Source organism: Pan troglodytes, chromosome X, assembly GCF_028858775.2.
Source record: "Pan troglodytes isolate AG18354 chromosome X, NHGRI_mPanTro3-v2.0_pri, whole genome shotgun sequence".
In the NCBI taxonomy this organism is placed as follows: Eukaryota; Metazoa; Chordata; class Mammalia; order Primates; family Hominidae; genus Pan; species Pan troglodytes.
In genome coordinates, this window is record NC_072421.2 from 21,971,597 (window position 1) to 21,989,516 (window position 17,920).

A 17,920-nucleotide genomic window follows, 5' to 3' on the forward strand; every position below is an offset into this window, starting at 1 on the left:
CTTTGAAAAATCAATAAACGACAGCTTGCATTGTACTATAAAATATTTGAAATAGTTCCTAAGAGTAACTAAACCAAAATATTTTCATTACATTACCGAAATCACTGTTTTCTTTCAAAACCAAGAAAATGTCAAAAGCAATGACACACTTACATGCCTCTCTCTCTTTCTGGATACAGTTCCTGGTCAGTAGGAATAACTGATTTTGTTCCAACTTGGTATGAGCATCCTAAGTTACCCAATCTTCCTAGAAGTAAATAAGACCTATTTGAGGAAAAAAAAAAACCTATGGAGAAGGGAAACTATCTTTCCCATTCTCCATCTCTCATACACTGTAGTCTATCAATTATTAGCCAAATATTAAACAATTGCTCTCTTACCTTAAGCACTTTTTCATTAAAATTTTTGATCTGTCTATAGAGATGTACCAGTTAACCTATAAACAGGACCTTTCAACTTATCTAGCATGAATTTTGCCAGTTTACATTTGCCACTTCCAAGTAGGACTGCTAAATGTTCAGATGAAAATGGATCTATAGTCTTGAATGTGACAGCATTCCCTAAATTTCTGTGTTTTGTAAATAATATTAAAGCTCAGAATAAAGGCTTTAGATCAGGGTCTTTCCTTTGTTCCCTATCCTGCAATATCAACACAGGATTTTTATTAATTATGGGTTATCTTAGGAAGCCCTAATGATTAGGAAAAATGTAGTCTTTTCAAATCTGAAACAGTTGCTGCTGCTACTGCTGCTGCTGCTGCTGCTGCTGCTGCTCCTGCTGCTCCTGCTGCTCCTGCTGCTCCTGCTGCTGCTGATTTACTAGGCCACGCTGGACTGGCCTAGTTTATCCACAGGCAGAGGTTCAGCAGATCTGACTCCTTTTGGGCATATTTATGAGCTTCCTAGGTCAGATCTGTGCCAAGTGGTCAAGCAGTACCTATGCAGCAGCATGGTGGCAGCTGCTAAGTTGGCTTGTCACACTTCCATAGATTTGGCCAGTAAAGAGACAACTCCGAATAGATTGAGAAACTTTATTATTTACACAGACAGCAGTGCAAAATCAGCATGGTGTTGGCTTCCCATGTCCCTAGTCCCATAGGATAACACCAAATCCTAAGGGACAGATGATAGAAGACACGGATGTTGGGTCACTCTGTTGTTGAAGAGCTAACTCTAAACTACAGCTAAACCATTTTTAGTCTGAAACTGTATCTGAAGTTTGGGTAAGATAGAAAGTCCCATGCCTCACTGGAACCAGGGTGGCATGACTTTCCACCCTGGAAATGAGAAATTGACTTTGATAGTTCTTCACTAGACTGTCTTGCCATGTTCCAGGCAGGATTGTAGAGCATTCTGCCAAAACATGTGTCACAACGCAATTGATCTTTGCCTACAGGGCTCATTTGGAGATGTGTAATATCCCAGGGTGCCACGGCAAAGCTGTTCCCCTACAACTGATGGAGGGGGGATTTCAAAGCCGGTCCAGTTTAAAGAGTGTCATCATACTACTAGAAGTGGTAAAATATAATCGGATAAGAGTAGGTGTCATTATTAGTGTCTGGGATTTCATTAGAAAAGATTAATACAAGTGGTAGTGGGTAAATTGGAGAAGAATTGTAGTCATTCATTGTGGATCGATCTGAATAAAATATGCACATAGGTAGGCTATGGGGAAAGATAGAAGGAAAATCAACTGTGAAAAAATTAATGCCCTATATACCAAGCCTCCCTATTCTGACATCCACTTCTTTCACAGACCTTAATAATGCCATAAAGGATATAAAAACTGACAAAACTACCAGATTCTTTTTTTCAGTTCTTATTGGAACAGCATCATTTTTGCACTTCACACAATTTTTCACTTCTTTCTACCTGAAATTCTTTGTTCATTGGGGTATCATGACACTACATTCTCTTGGTTCTTCTTATAATTATTTTACATACCTTCTCTTTCTCTTCTGTGGGCTTCCTCAATGGGGCACCTGACATCCTCCCTGTCTCATCAATATTCTTGTTTTAGTAGTAACTCTCAAACATGTATCTTCAGCCCATACTCAGCTTCACATTCCTATACATGATCACAGAAGCTACCTACTGGAAATCTCTTCTTGACTGCCCTATAGGTATTCCATCTTTAGAATGTCCAAGACAGAACTAATACCTCAGATCACTTTCCCCTCCCAAGTCAGCTCCCTTTATTTTTTATGTTGTATGGAGGAGAAACAATTTACTCATTTACCCAAGCTAAAATCCCAGGAATCATTCTTGATATTGCTCTTTTTCTAATCTCCTGTATCTAATCGAGAACCTATTTATTAAATATATCTTCTTCTCTCCATCCCCACCTCCACTGCCCTATTTCTGACCTGAGTCATCTCTTCACTGGTCTATTGCCACATCCTCTGAATTGCATCCTATCTCTCTTGAATCTGTTTTCTCCACGGTTGCCAGAGTAGTCTATATAAAACATAAATATATAAATATGACCAAGTCACTCCATTTCTTAAAATCCTTAGATGGCTCTATCTTGGACAGTTTGATTTTTTCCATAATCTGGCTGTTGCCTATCCTTCCCATCTCATCTCCTCTCACCTCTTGCTTTGGTTTTTAATGCCAGCAATCCAGGTACTTATACATAGTGCTCTATAACTTTGATTGCACTGTCCCTTCTGCCTATAAGGTCGCTTCCGCATTAATGCCTGGCTGTCGTCCTTTAAAATCTAAACCAGGCGTTATCCTTTCCATATAGTCTTCCTCCCAGCTGCTAGGTATTTCTCTTCACATATCACTGGACACATCTATCATTGCACTTATCACATTATCTTATTAAATTAACTACACGTTTCTGTTTCTGCTACCAGTCTATGAAAATCTTGGTCATCTTTGCATCCACAAAATCAAGCTAATTTTTCTGATCAAAGGATACAACTTGAGCAGCACATTGTGCTCAAAGAAATGTTTGTTGAATAATGAGTTTATATGCCTGTCATTTATGGCTGACAAGTGCATTGAAAACTTCCCTGGTGGGCTAGGGCTTTATGTGTTAAGAAAACTAGGTTTCCTAATCTTGGTGGGCTCTGGGATTTTTATTAGATTGTGATTAATGCAGCAATGAAGGGCCCTGGAAAGGGCCCTATTAAACCCTATTGGGATAACCTCAACTCAAGCCAATTTCTCTTCACTCAGAGAGTATTGCCATATATCTCGGTCAAGAAAGGACATGGCTGGATTTAATACAGTTTACCCTAGAGGCAGAACAGCAAAGAAAGAATTCTACTAATTTAATTATCCTCTCTGGGTGCTTCTCCCTGTTAATCTAGAGGGAGATTTGGCCCAGGGCAGTGCACTGAAGGCCCATTTACAGTTAAGGTCTCTGATGATTGGAAGCTTAGACAGATTGCTATCAAGTGGTTGGGTATATCAGAGGTTTTGGTACTTAATTCATAGCTGTTAGTTGGATTACACTGCAAAGAAATTGTTTCAGAAATTTTGCTGAGATTTCCCTGGAGCAAGTTTTACATATTGTTCTCGGGAAAAATGTGTTTTGTTTACTAGTCTTACCAGAAATGCCTAATTTTTTCTGATCAAGGGGTATAGTTTGGGCAAGCATAGAACACCAGCTTTTGAAATGATAGGAAAGGTCTGGGCAAAAATAAGTGGAAAAAGGAGGTTCCTATCCTTTCCTCTAGTTTAGATAATGGACTACCCTCACAGCTGTTCTGTGTTGTCACTTCTCACTACCCGTTAAAAGACAACAGATAAAAGAGAGAAAATAGTTTGATAAAATATTACTCATTAAAATGGCAAGAATTCTAAAAATCAAACAGCTATAGCAAAAAATACTAAATCTAAATGAACTGGGAAAATTACCAGAAAGGACTCTACAATACATCTTGTCTAAATGTTAAGTAACTAAAAATATTAAAATCTGTCTTACATGACAAGTCTGAGGTCTGATGCAGAGCAAGCATTTTAGCAGGAAAAAACGCTAAGTGAAGATTATGGCCCCTATAAGATAGCCTAGGTGGGACAACGTAGGGGTCAGAGATACTAAGCTTGCAGCTCAAGAAGAAACATTCCTATTTTTAACTCCTTTCTTTGGTCCCAAAGGGACAAAGGCTTGAAGGTCTTTCTTCCAGTGGAACGCTCCCTCCCTATCTGACCTAACCTCTGAAAGTCAGATCCTTTGAGCCACCCAGCTTCTATTTAGGAAACCATTTGTAAATTCCATATCTGAAGCTAATTAGACTCACTTCTTTTACTATAAAACCTTAAGAGAATATTTTGATCAAGAGAGTCTTTTAGTGAAATCTAGAGGGAGAAGATTAGAAAAGACCAAACTATAACAACTAGTGCCATAAACTGACGCGAGATTATTTTTAAAATAAAAAGATCATTTAAAGTGATTCATTTTGATATGGGTACAAATATCTCACAAGTTATGTTTCCAATTAATTTAATATTTATACTTTGTCTGCTTCCAAAAAGAATCTAAGGCTGCTTCCAAAGATCAGTTTTGCTTTTATATCTAGACTATTGAAGTAAGTGTGACATCATACTATTTATGCATTATGTTTTAGTATGTATTTTATGACAACACACTTTCTCCTAATCTTTGAGACTGTATTTTGCATTAGGAGAAGGCAAAATTAAGCTGCTAAAGTCTGTATGTAATCACATTACACTACACTTACAAAAATGGAGCCAGACATTAACATTTTGACTAACAAGCAAAAAAAAAATAAATAAATAAAACCTAGTTTATTTGAAAAGTTGTGAAAGGAAAAATGCAAGAAAGTTTTAGCTGAGTCATTTGTAGTTAAGAATAAGAATGAAGGCAATGAAGATTTCATCCTTTTATTTTAGGATTTCCCCCAAATCAAGAATATTTGAAGTAAAAAGCCACTTATGTTCTGAACAAATTAGATGAAGTAATTAATGCCCATTGTATTGTCAAAATCAAAGGCAAATGCTATGTTTTGTAGGGGAAACCTCAGGGAGAAGGAATTAGGGCAAATATTTAAAGCCTTGGTAAAATCTGCTAGATAGTATAACTCCACACCTACATTTTGTTTCAGTCGTTACTAGTTCTTAGATTTATTTTTTTAAATAATCTCAGGTGATTAGACCAAATGAACTCCTCACTTTAACATAAATAAGAGGAGAACATATATGACTGAATTCTGATCTAGGGTCTTCCTCAAAATCTTTCTCTGGGATCTTGTTTTCCCATCTTCTTTGGCACTGGTCTTTTCATGAGACACACATCTGTTTTATTTTTACTGCATCCTGGTCTTTGACATTTGTTTTGATATTCCACTCATTAAGCAAGCAATATCTCACTTTGAACCTTGCTTGTCCTGCAAGTCCAGCCTCAAGGTGCAGTTTGGTGTGTCACTCAAATTTAGTCATTTTCTACATTCTCAGAGTTGCTGTTTAGGTTCTGGTCGGGAATACTCAGGGTGACTCTCACACTTTTTTGTAGTTACTTCTGATGAGACATATTCTGTTAACGCTCAATGGGCTTTCCATCACTCATACTGTTCGTTTTGTGACACTGATACAACTCTTTTTACTAGTTTTAAAAGTTCACGTTCTGGAATCACCTTAACTTGGTGCATCATGACATCAGACAAATTACCTTTTTAAGCCTTATTCATTAATTTATCCAACATTTATTGCATTATGTGTAATAGGTTTGGAGATAGGAAGTGAATATGATAGGTAGGGTTTTCCTATCTGTAATATGTGGCTAATGATGAGCTGTTTTGGAGGATAAAACATATGTAACGTACTTAGCACCATGCTCAATAAATATTCATTGTTATTATTAGCGGTATTATTTTGATAAAATTACTTTTAGCATCTCCCTATAACTGCAGCCCCACAATGTATCCATTACATTTAAAATATATATACACATATATATACACATATATACATATATATACACATATATACACATATATACACATATATACACATATATACACACATATACACACATATATACACACATATACACACATATATACACATATATACATATATACACATATATACGTATGTATACACATATATACACATATATACGTATATATACACATATATACATATATACACATATATACATACATATACACACATATACACATATATACATATATACATACATATATACACATATACATATATACACATATATACACATATATACATATATACATATATACACATATATACATACATATACACACATATACACATATATACATATATACATACATATATACACATATACATATATACACATATATACACATATATACATATATACATATATACACATATATACACATATACATATATACATACATATATACACATATACATATATACACATATATACACATATATACACATATACATATACATATATACACACATATATACATATATACACATATATACATATATACACACACATATATACACACACACACACATATATATATATAAAGCTACTCCTTCAATTACTGACACTGAAAACGGTCTTTTCTAGAAACATTGATGTAATGTTCTTAGACTCTACTGGAATGTAAGCACTCCAAAATACAATACCTTTCACACCTGGTCGGCCAAGAAAAAATTGTAAGTCACAACCACGATCTGGATTGTGAAAGTAAGGTGTTGTATTTGTGTCCTCTGAATGTAGGCTTGTCTAGATAATTTTCTAAATGTCTTTCCAAAATTCTGCATAGACTTCTAAGTTTGGATAGTTAGAAAAATAAAGAAGCCTAAATACAGGCCATCTTAAATTTTACTTGTTCTCTATCACTAGCATTGAAATCAGCAGTTAAAAACGTCACAATATTTTAACTACCGTGGTTTCAGCTGTTTGTGTGTGTGTGGGGGGGGAAGGGTGCCGTCAACTCATGCCGGTTAAAGAACGTGACATTTCTGCATCTTATAAAATTGGACTAGAGAAAATGGGTTACCACAGGAACTGGCAAAACCTATTGACATTACTGGAATGCTTATTTAAAAAGTTTCTCTTTTACTTAATGGACCTATTTAAGAATGATACAGAGAAAACACCTATAACGGTGGTAGAGAGTTTGCATCTACACTCTAGGAATATTTGTCTTTTAAAGTGAAGCCTCATTAGGCAAACTGTATTTTACTAACCGTTGCATAGTAGCCTGTGTATGGTTTTTGAAGAAAATGAGTTTTGAAAAATCATGTCTACAATTTGTCACTCATTTTAAATCCCATTGTTGCCCTTCGGTTCTTATTAATATATAAGAATATCAAACACAAAATGACATTCTCTAAAATAGGTACTTTAGAGGAGTTGGCCCAAAACCTGAAACAGAGCCCTTTAAAATGGTACTTGGGGCAGAACCTGTCTCAGGATCACCACAACCAGCAGCTGGCAGGTGACAGCCTCAACGCCTGACTTCCCAGGACCCGCTCATCACCCGGGGAAGATCCGACAGCACTAGCCCTCCTGCCTCATCATCGCTGCGCTTCTGGCAGGTGGAGCCCCGTTCTCGTCCACGGCAGTCCACACCTCCGTCTCTGCAGGCGTACGCGGGTCTCGGGAATCACCTCCGGAGCCCACTCAGCAGCGGGGAGGGCGAGGGCGAAAGCGAGAGCCAGGAAAGCCCGGGCTCTCGCTGTAAGCCCCGCGCTCAGTGGCGTCCCCCTCCCCTCGGTCGTGGGGCCGCGGATACCTCCTCAGCCGCCTCAGCTGTCGGAGTTCAACTGGTGGGCGGCCCGTCCCGCCGTGGCCGCCACCGCCGGGTCCCCTCAGAGGCCTCACAAAGCCATGCTCCAGCCGCCCGCACCTGATTGACTGACCCCGGGCTCTGGCTCTGCCTCGCGCCGCCACCGCCTCCGCCGCCGCGCACGCGCACTTCGCGCGCCTCTGTTCCCGGACGGCCCCCAGAGCGGGAACGCCAGGCTGCGAGCTGCTGGCACCTGTCTGCCTGCCAGACAGACCCTGGGCTCCGGCCTCGTGCCGGCACGCGCACGCGCACGCGCCTCGCGCGCCTGCCGTCGGCCCTGGGGGCGGGACCGCGCGGCAGCGAGCGGGCGGGGGGCTCGTGGCGCGCGCGCCCCGCACCCGAAGGCTGCGGAGAGATATTTTGGGTGGCAGGAGGCCCCTCGTCATTTCCGCCGGGCAGCTAGTCGTGCTCGGGGCTTCATTCCCGCGCGTGAGGCGAGCGGGCAAGTTGGCTGAGGGCGTGCGGCAGAGGCTGCTTCCCTCGGCGACGCGACCCCTCAGCAACTCAAGCTATGAACTGAAGCTCCCTAGGGACGGAGACCGGAGCGGAGCGGCGGAGGCAGCAGCAGCAGCAGCAGCAGCAGCAGCCGCCGCCGCCTTAGCGGGAACTGAGCAGACCCGGCGCGGAGCCACGACTCCTGCACGTTTACCTCCCTGTCGCCGTTCCTGCCGGCGGTTGGCTAAAAGACGTTACAGCCGCGAGACCCGACACACAAAAGCCGCTTTCTCCGCGCCGCCCGCCCAGGGAGGCTGCGGCCAGCAAGGGACCCCACCTGAGAGCAGCTCGGGCTGCTGAGTTCGTTTTGTGTCTGAGCTCTGCGCTCTGCACGGAACCGACCCCGTACCCATGGCTCTGATAATGGAACCGGTGAGCAAATGGTCTCCGAGTCAAGTAGTGGACTGGATGAAAGGTAATGCCCGCTGCGGGGAGGGTGAGGCGGCACTGGGGCGCTGGGCACCAGTGCGAGGTTAGGAGGGGGCGCCCGCCGCGCCAGAGCCCGCCACCGCGGCTTCCACTGGCGGATCGTCGTACGCGTCGGGGCGGGGGTCCTCCAGGACTGGCAGGGGCCTGGGGTCCCCGGTCTCCTTTTGTCTCCAGCTAGAGGGGCGCGGAGCGGCCAGAGAGCTAGAGGGCAGCGGGCGCCACCCGGTTGGAGGCAGGAAGTCGGGAGGCAGAATACCGGCGCATCTTGCGTACCCCCCTCTCCCCTTACTGCCCCCGGGCCAGGAGGACGTGGCGACCCTTATCTCCCAGCTCAGGGTGGACTCCCCCAGGACCTGCTCCCCTGATCGCCCTTCCCTGGCCCCTTTGTTCCTGGGAAAGCTGACGCCCCCTCGGCGGCCGCCCTTGCCAGGTGCCTTCCCCAGCGCCAACTCTCCCAAGCAACTTTTAGCCCACATGATGGGGTCAGGACGCGGCCGCCCCCATTCGGAGCCTGGCATCCCCCCACACCCAGATTTGGCTGAGGATGCCCAGGGTGGGGGTATGTGCTACTTTGAGGGTGAGGACATCATGCTTCCCCTGGGACAGCATCCTTGCTGCTGTCTCTGGGCTGCCTCCAGCGCATCCCCTCGCATCCTTTGCCTTCTCTGCTTTCTCCCTTTCAAGCCAGTCGAGGTTTTGGATCTCACGGCTTTTTATTAAGGGCTCAACGCCAGATGTAAGGTGATGCGCATTCAGGTACCTTCACATTTCTTCCATCTTGAAGGTTCCCCCTTTTTGTCCCTGGCGATTTATAATAACCACAGTTATAGACACTCACCCTCCTAATCGCAAACGTGAGCTTTTTTTCTGATCCCTGGGCTTTCCTGTCTCACTACCTCCCTCTGTTGTCTGAGTTAAGGGGCTTGTAGAGGACTCCCCCACCCACCAACCCCTTGGATCCTCAGGCCTAACTCTTCCCTAAGATTTTGGGAATTGAAGAGGGGATGGATGGGATGGAATGGAATAAAGGATGCGTGGCCACACTTGGGAAATGTTAGCGCTTTGCTCGAGGTCATACCTGAGCAAACTCTAGGTAGATCAGTCAGGGACCAAAGGCTTATTATCGCTGAAAATGCCCGTTCCTACGATGAAGGAGCCCCTTCTTGGGCTTACTTAACAGTCAGACTTTCTAAGCTCCAGATAATTTAGAACGAAAGGTGAGGTGATTGGGAGGGATTGAGAGTGACAGGGAGAAACTGATTTTTTTTGCTCATTCTTTTCCCCAGCCTTTTTGGCCGCTTGCTTATTCTTGTGGATTTTTCTTTATTTTGCTTTCCTTTTATTCCCTTACTTGCCCCTTTATTCCTCATTTACTTTGCTTTTCTTTTCTAATATGTGGAAACTGCTTTGTAACTGCTAAGCAGTACAAATGTGAGTGAATTGAATTAAACCTAATACATTATTTATCGACTGCACCCCTGTGTGCAGTGCATTGTGCTAAGGTGCCATGGGGGATATAAAGATGACTAAGACAAAGTCCTGCAGTGGCTCATCTTTGCTGCTGCTTTTTCTCTTTATATATTTGCTATTGAAATTCCAATATCTTAGATTCCCACCAATTCTCCTCACTCTCCACCTTCTCCGTTTCTCAGTGATGGAAGAAAGAGCCAGAGTATATGCAGGAAGCAACAATGCTTAAAACCCCGTTCTTTGAATTTGTCTAAAAGGTTACTTTAGTTTGAGTCTGTTGCTGAAATATTAAAAGACAAGCTATCTTGGCTCCATGGGAGTCTGATTACCTTCATAGACTACCTTTCGCAAATTCCCGTGATGCCTGTAGTGAGTGCTGCATACTCAATCTCCACCTCCCACCCTCCCAGTTATATTCTTGCAGTTTCCCCTCTCTCCATAGTTTAGGTCCACTGAAGCAAGTAGAATATATGATGCACCTATTCTGACACACATTATTAGTTGTCCAGTACACCAGTCCTTTAAAAATCTTTCCAGCCTAAAATGTGGCTTCTTTGAAGTTAGGTTAACATTGTTAGCTGTGATTTGAAAAATTTTTTTAAATGTAAGTCCAATACCTTGTTTTCATACCTGTTGGTGACGCATTTTAGAGCTATTTGAAAAGATCAATTGGGTAGCCAAGATAGTTTGTGTATCGTGTATACATATGACTGGAAGAGAATGAATGATATAATTACCTGTATATTTCAAATCCCAAACTACTTACTGCTGAAATTTCCTTAATATTCATATATATTTGATTTGAGATATTATCAGAAAATGAGATTTTAAAAAATAGTTGGATGAAACAAACATTTCCTCAACTTGTAACTTACACTGTTACCTTAATTTTTCTCTTTGCCCTTTTCCCCAAATAAAGTTAAACAAAGGACATTTTAAAAATATTTTTCATCCTGCAGTAATATTTAAAAGTCAACTGCTAATTTAGGCTGTAGCTTTGAGATGGCTAAACCTCATTTAGTGTTGTATAATATGTAGTGTTGTAAAGGCAGTACCAAAGAATGAACAAGACTGTTGAACAACTGCAATGTGGGGGTTCTTCAGAGGATGCTCCTAATGAGACAGTTTCATCATCCTTAGCATTAAAAGCATATAGTATATGCTTTCAGCTGGTCACAATCATAAATAGTTATAACTCTGTTTAGTAAGGTACATTCTTTATGTACTTTTTAGGGTATTTTTCTCTTCACTAAACAGAAAAAGAATCGCTAAGTGTATAAGAATAGGAATGGCCATATATTTATGATTCTACACAATTTGTAGAAGTTGTATAGAAACTCAGTCCCAGAGAGGGAAATGAAGGGGGAAAAAAAGCTGACAAGATTATTAAGCTTTAGTGGCATATATTCAAGATTATTTATGAGGGACAATTTTTACATTGCAATTTTGATGCAATGTATAAATGGATTCATTTTGATTGATCAATTTTTATTAAAATATTTGAGGGAGATGGAAATATAAAATGTATATATTGTTAGTAGTAAAGATATAAGGAAATCCTTGTATTCTTTTGCTCACCAACTTCATTATTTGTAAAATCAAATACTCAACTAAATTTTCTACTGACAGTAAAAATTGGATATGACACAGTGTCAATGTTATTTCCAGTAAGTACATGAACTCCTTATGAGTCAGTGAAATAAGTAGCTATATCCCAAATTATCCTGATAGTACTTCTGGCTATTTGGAGATATCTTATTGACCTTCAAATTAATTTTTAATATTAATCTTATAAAAATATTTTTGGAGAAAATCAAATACTCATAATTTAGTATTTGAAACTGACCTTCTTCAATTGGAAATTACATCCAATCCTCTTGTAGTTTTTATATTTTAAAACATAAACTATTTTCAAGGTAAATAGAGGCAAATGAGTTATTGGAAAAAGCCGTAGGCAGAAAAGTAGGCCAATAATTGTTCTAATTTTTCCTCCATCTGTTATTCTAAAATAAGTTATTTCTCAGCTCCTACCTGTTCACTTGCAGGGCCTGGAAATATTTCATAATCTGCAGTTATTTGAGTTCCCAGACCATCTCTACTTTTTTGCCCACTGAAATATAACAAAAACCCCTGAATGCTTTAGGGCCCCTGTTATTAACTTTATTATTAATTTTCCTAGTCCGTGTCACACCCAGTCATTCCATTTTTTTTCTTACATCTTTTCCAACTCTGAGACTCATTCAAAATATCCACATGACTAAGTTATTTTTCTAGGACTCAGCTCCCTACATTACATTCTTCCAGTAATCTTTAATCTCTCTGGGTCAAATAAAATGATTATGACTTTTCAGAGTTAACCAATAGGCCCCATTTTGCTTGTCTTCTCTTACCATCTCTGTGATTTAGCTCCAGCCACTTTTGTATTATGATGATTCTTAAAATAATCTAAATTTTTAAGATAGCCTTTTCTCAACCCATTCCACAATCAACTGCTCTACTCTTTCCTGTTTACTATAAATCATTTCTTCAAGAGGCATTCTCTGACTTCTAATTTCTGTCCTGATGACTCAGCCATCTTGAGGATAGAAAATAAAATACATTCTTTTAGGTATAAAAAGCAAAACCAATGTTTTGTATACAGTCCTGTAATAGAGGAAAATGTAGTGATTATATAAAGTCTAGTCAGTATAAAAGTTAAATGCTGTAAAGGAGAATGTGTTGGATAAGGCAAAGATGTTTTGACAGGTACAATACTCTTTAGTAATTCTTTTTTCCCGTCATAGGACCCAGAGCTGAGGTTGAAATTTGTCTTTGTTACATAAAGGAAAATATCAAAATTTTGAGTTAAACTGTCAGAGAGATTGGAAATAATTTTCTGGCAGGAACTACAAATAAGCTTAAGTGATCAAATTGTATCACTTCCTTTTGAAAACTTAGGGTTTTTTTTCAATTGAAAGGTGACTAAATTGGCACCAACAATTGTCTACTTTGGATTTGACTTTTTGGGGGAACAGGAATTCTTGTCATTTTATGTAAAGAAGAAATATATCTTTTCCATATGTAGAATTTCGTTCAGAAGAAATGTTATTTTTCTTATAGTGTTATTAACATTTGCTCCTTAATGTAACACTCATGATTTAGTGCAGATTAGGAACAAGGAGTATATTTATGTAGATATATTTGCTCCATAGATATTATTTTCTCAGTGCTTTTGCATGGAGGGTGCTTTAATGGGTTGTTTTAAATTAATTATTCTCTGCTTTGGGGAAATTAGCCTCTGTAAGGGATGGTAGTGACATTGACAAACTTAGGCAAAGACAGAGAGAGGTGCCAACTAGCACATGTAGTAATTTTTTAAAGGCTGTATATGAGCACCATTGGAAAGAGAAGATGATAATTTTATTGAATCAGGAAGGGATCTGTGAGGAGGGTGGGGTTCTAGCAACTATTTAAGCTACTTATTTAATTAAGGCATAATCTAAGAGGGATGTATACTAAATGTAGCGGCACAGTAAGAAACTCTACAGTTGAAATGGGGTTATTAACTAAAGGGGGGTTGTATATAGGTTTGTCTGGATGAAGGAGAGAGGTGGGCAGTAGAGGGAAAGTGAGGGAGGAGCATGAGTAGGTGGCACAAAAGTACAAGAACAAATCTGCATTTCACAAAGACAATAAAACTCTCATCATGTCCTGAGTTTAAATAAATGCCACATTATAAAACTTTAGCTGCCAAAAATAAGCCCACAAAGAATGTGTATTGAATTGGTACAGCTGTTTCAAATCTGTTTTTCAGGAATGATTTGAAAATAATGTTAAATTATTTTGAAGACAAATCATTAACATGTTGTTAGATATTTCGAATTTTACTGAACCAAGTTCTTATATGAAGAATGGAAATAGACTTTTAAGTATTAATACTGTTCTTAAAGCAATGATAAATTATCATTTTTATTTATAACAGAGCAACCCTAGATTAGGGCTCAATTTGTTCTTCTTTTTTTTTTTTTTTTTGAGATAGAGTCTTGCTCTTTCACCCAGGCTGGAGTGCAGTGGCACAATCTCAGCTCACTGCAACCTCCGCCTCCTGGGTTCAAGTGATTCTCATGCCTCAACCTCTCAAGTAGCTGGGATTACAGGCACCCACCACCACCCCTGGCTAATTTTTGTATTTTTTAGTAGAGACGGGATTTCACCATGTTGGCCAAGCTGGTCTTGAACTCCTGACCTCAAGTGATCCACCTGCCTCGGCCTCCTAAAGTGTTGGGATTACAGGCGTGAGCCACCGCACCCAGCCTCAATTTGTTCTTAATGACTTTTAGCTTTCTATGTGTCTTCCCTGCAGTACCTCACACATAAGGGTTATTGTGAAGAATAAAGTTATTAGCTTCTAAAAAGAGTACTAAAAGAATGGATCATGTGTACTAATTTTTAAAAAGGGTGGGGGAAGGGAGTATAAAGTAATTTGAAAAAAATTGAGTCTAAAAGTTTTAATTGTTCATGGCTTTTTATTGTTTAGTGTCTGATTAAAAACAGCAAGTATAGTCTTCAATGTGGAATCATTGTGTTGAATTACATTCGGTGAGGGAATTCACAGTTTTCATGTATAGCATAGGCCTGTATTCCTCAAAATGGTATATTTTTGTGGTTGTGGAAGCCAAATGATCAAAAGAAGCCAAAGAGTTGGTTTTTTTTGTTTTTTGCTAAGCTTTTTAAAACATTATATTAAAACAAACATGGATATTATATTCATGATGTAGAAAGCAAAATTGGCATTATTTCAAAGATGAGACCAGAGACTTAACAGGAATTTTAGGCTTGCAACAGGCTGTTTAAAGCTGTATTCTCCAGACCTCCCAGGGCTGAGTACACTCTTTTGAGCAATTACAGATGCATCAGTGGAAAAGTTGGAGAAGTGGTGGTTGAGTTTAAAAAAGGTAAAATTAATGTACTCTGTTTCCCTTTTTTTCCTATTACCACAAGGCACAAAATATGACCATTTTCAGTCGAGGTCATGATAATTGTAGCATCTTAATTTTGTTTATTTGATCCATACACCTGCAGTCAGGATGAATTCCTTGAAAATAAATCTCATCCGATCTCATTCTCTCACTTCTTACCCTCATCAGTTTAAAACAATTTAATGACTTCTCATTGTTTTTAGGATAAAGGTCAAAGTCCTTAACATGGCCTATAAGACCCTTGAAGGTTTGGTCATTGCCTATGAGGTAAGCGTCATGCCCAGCACCAAGTATACAGGCTGCCTCACCGTCCTTCCTGTTTGCCTACCACTGGACATTTGCACTTAATATGTTCCCTATCCCTCTTCACCTAGTTAAGTCTTACTCACCCTTCACGTCTTAGGCTTTTTCTCATCCACCTTAGGAAAGCCTTTCCAGATTTGTTAAATCACATCAAATCCTCAGTTATATGCTGTCCTAGTACCGTGTATATCTCCTGTGTCCCATTCACCAGTTTTATTTTTATATTAATTTGGATGGTTATTTGATCTCCAACTCCCCCACTAGATGAGTGCAGGGACCCCATCTATTTCTTGTACCAGTGTGTAAAAAAGTATCTGGTATGAAATAGGCACTTAGAAAATACTTGTTGAGGGAAGGAATAAATTAATTTATTCACAGATTACTGGTCTGTCAGCAAATCTGCTTTCCTAAATGACAATGCACGTAAAGTCCCTTATAATGCTCTAATGGATACTTCAGTGCCAACTTGTATATTGTGTGCCAGAATACAGTAGAAGTAGGGTTGCTTTATCCATTTCTCATAGTTGTAGTGCTCTAGCCAATTCAAAGATACGAATCATGGTTTAAACTTATTTTGTTATAAAATATTAATAATTTCAGGAAATTAATAACACTTTGGTGTTTATGCCATATTATAAATAGTATAAATATTACTTACTAATATCACTTAATAAGACAACATGATAAGCAAATACTTATTAAAACATTAAAACACACTCCTTCTCCTAAGCATTTATTTCCCTTCATTCAAATTTTCTAATTGTTTCTTCATTTGGGTATTTTTTAAAGAACTCTATATATCTTAGAATGCATGATGGAGTGAAATTGATCAGATGTCTTAATTTTGTCCTCATAAAAATAAAAACAAAAAGCTCATATAAAAAATTAAAATGCATTATTCTGTTGTGAGGATATCCTTTATTTGTTAATTGGGATGATAAAATGGAAAAACAACCCTTGGGCTTAATGAAACCATTATCTTATTTATTATATTTAGTGTTCAATTTGCATTTTTATTAATAGGAATACAATTAAGGTATTTAAAGGTGCATCTTAAATCAGCATTTTCTTGTGTAATTTTTCACCGTTCCCTCTGATTTTGAAAAAAAGAAAACTTTAAAAACTAGATGTAAGTTTATCATTACTAATTTTTGAAGGGCACTTGTTAAGAACATACGTACAGAATTATTGCAAAGCATAGTTTGCTAAATACAGGTGCCTCAAGTGGATTTTCTATGAATTACATGCTGCTAGATAATCACTAGTAGGCAACTTACCAAAATTTTTCTAATAAAGCCTGCCTCCTCCCAATTTAGAATCATTAAAATACAAATCAGAGTAAGTGAAATTGTAAAGATCTTAATAGGCATGCCAGTTTGTTAACTCTTTATAAAACACCATCAGGCTTAAATGCTCTAGCTAGTACTGCAAAACAATGGATTGCAATTGTGCCCTGATTTGACTTGCAAACAACTATTCTACAAGATGGAATTTTTAAATTTTAAAGATGTATTTAATTTATTGTTTGATTTTAATTTAAATCACAATCATTAATTCTAATGGAAGTTTTCATTATCTTACTCTTGCAATTTCAGGAAAAAAGAGTTTGTTGCTATTTGCATAAATGCATTGAACTTTAAATTTTACTAAAGTGCAGTAATAACTGTTTTAGCTCTCTTTGTTCATCTGTTGACTATTTTACCACAACATAAAATTGTTTGAAAAATCAAAATTTATTTAGTAAACCAAAACTTGCACGGACACCAATATATGATAGTTTGTCATGATAAAAATATTGTTACATAACTAATATCAAGTATAGCATACATGACTCTTATGTGTTTACTTGGCATTAATGTTCTTAGAAGTTAAGTAGGTTGGATGGTCTTTAGATACAGTGGTAGATAAGAAGAAACCTCATTAAATTAGTTGCGTTTTTAAATGTTGCTCCATATCTTTTTTTTTTTTGGTGTTTGTTTGAACTTTTTATTTTGTTCCAGATACATCTGCTATTTTTAAAACAGGCTTGCAACATGTTTTCTTAAGTAATAGCTAGAACAAATCGATGGAAGCCTGGCTTAGATCCTAGATTTTCCTTTTTTCAACTTATTTACCAAAGATTGTAAAAGAATCTATTTTCTAGTAAGTTGTTAGTTATACTTAGCAATGTAATTTATTAGTAAAAACCTTTAACAATGCTGGCATTAAATAATACAGCTGAATGATTAATGTTAACAGTGGCTGAATTTTTGTTTTAATTTTGGTGTGTTTTTTATGTGTATATAGGAATTTATTTTGTATATTTTTTCAGAAAATTGATATTTTAATTTTGTGAAAATCATTTATATTTTGGTTTTCAAAACAGGCCATTGGGATATTAAATACATATAACAGAGAAAGTGTAGAGATTTTGCTCATGATGCTCAAAACAGACATATAGTAGTCCAGTGGCTAGTTTTCCTCCTGGCCTGCTGGA

The 17,920-nt window shown here is 38.5% G+C and overlaps 1 protein-coding gene across 8 annotated transcripts in view; it reads left to right on the top strand.

Moving 5' to 3' along the window:
- The first annotated feature begins 8,075 nt into the window (after positions 1-8,075).
- CNKSR2 (connector enhancer of kinase suppressor of Ras 2) overlaps positions 8,076-17,920 on the top strand; it is a 280,256-nt gene continuing 270,411 nt past the window's right edge. For all 8 annotated transcript variants that reach the window (XM_016943171.4, XM_016943172.4, XM_024353188.3 and 5 more), the window contains exon 1: positions 8,076-8,699. In XM_016943171.4, the coding sequence (XP_016798660.1) occupies positions 8,636-8,699 (64 nt within the window). In that variant the 5' untranslated portion in view covers positions 8,076-8,635. The remainder of the gene's footprint in view (positions 8,700-17,920) is intronic.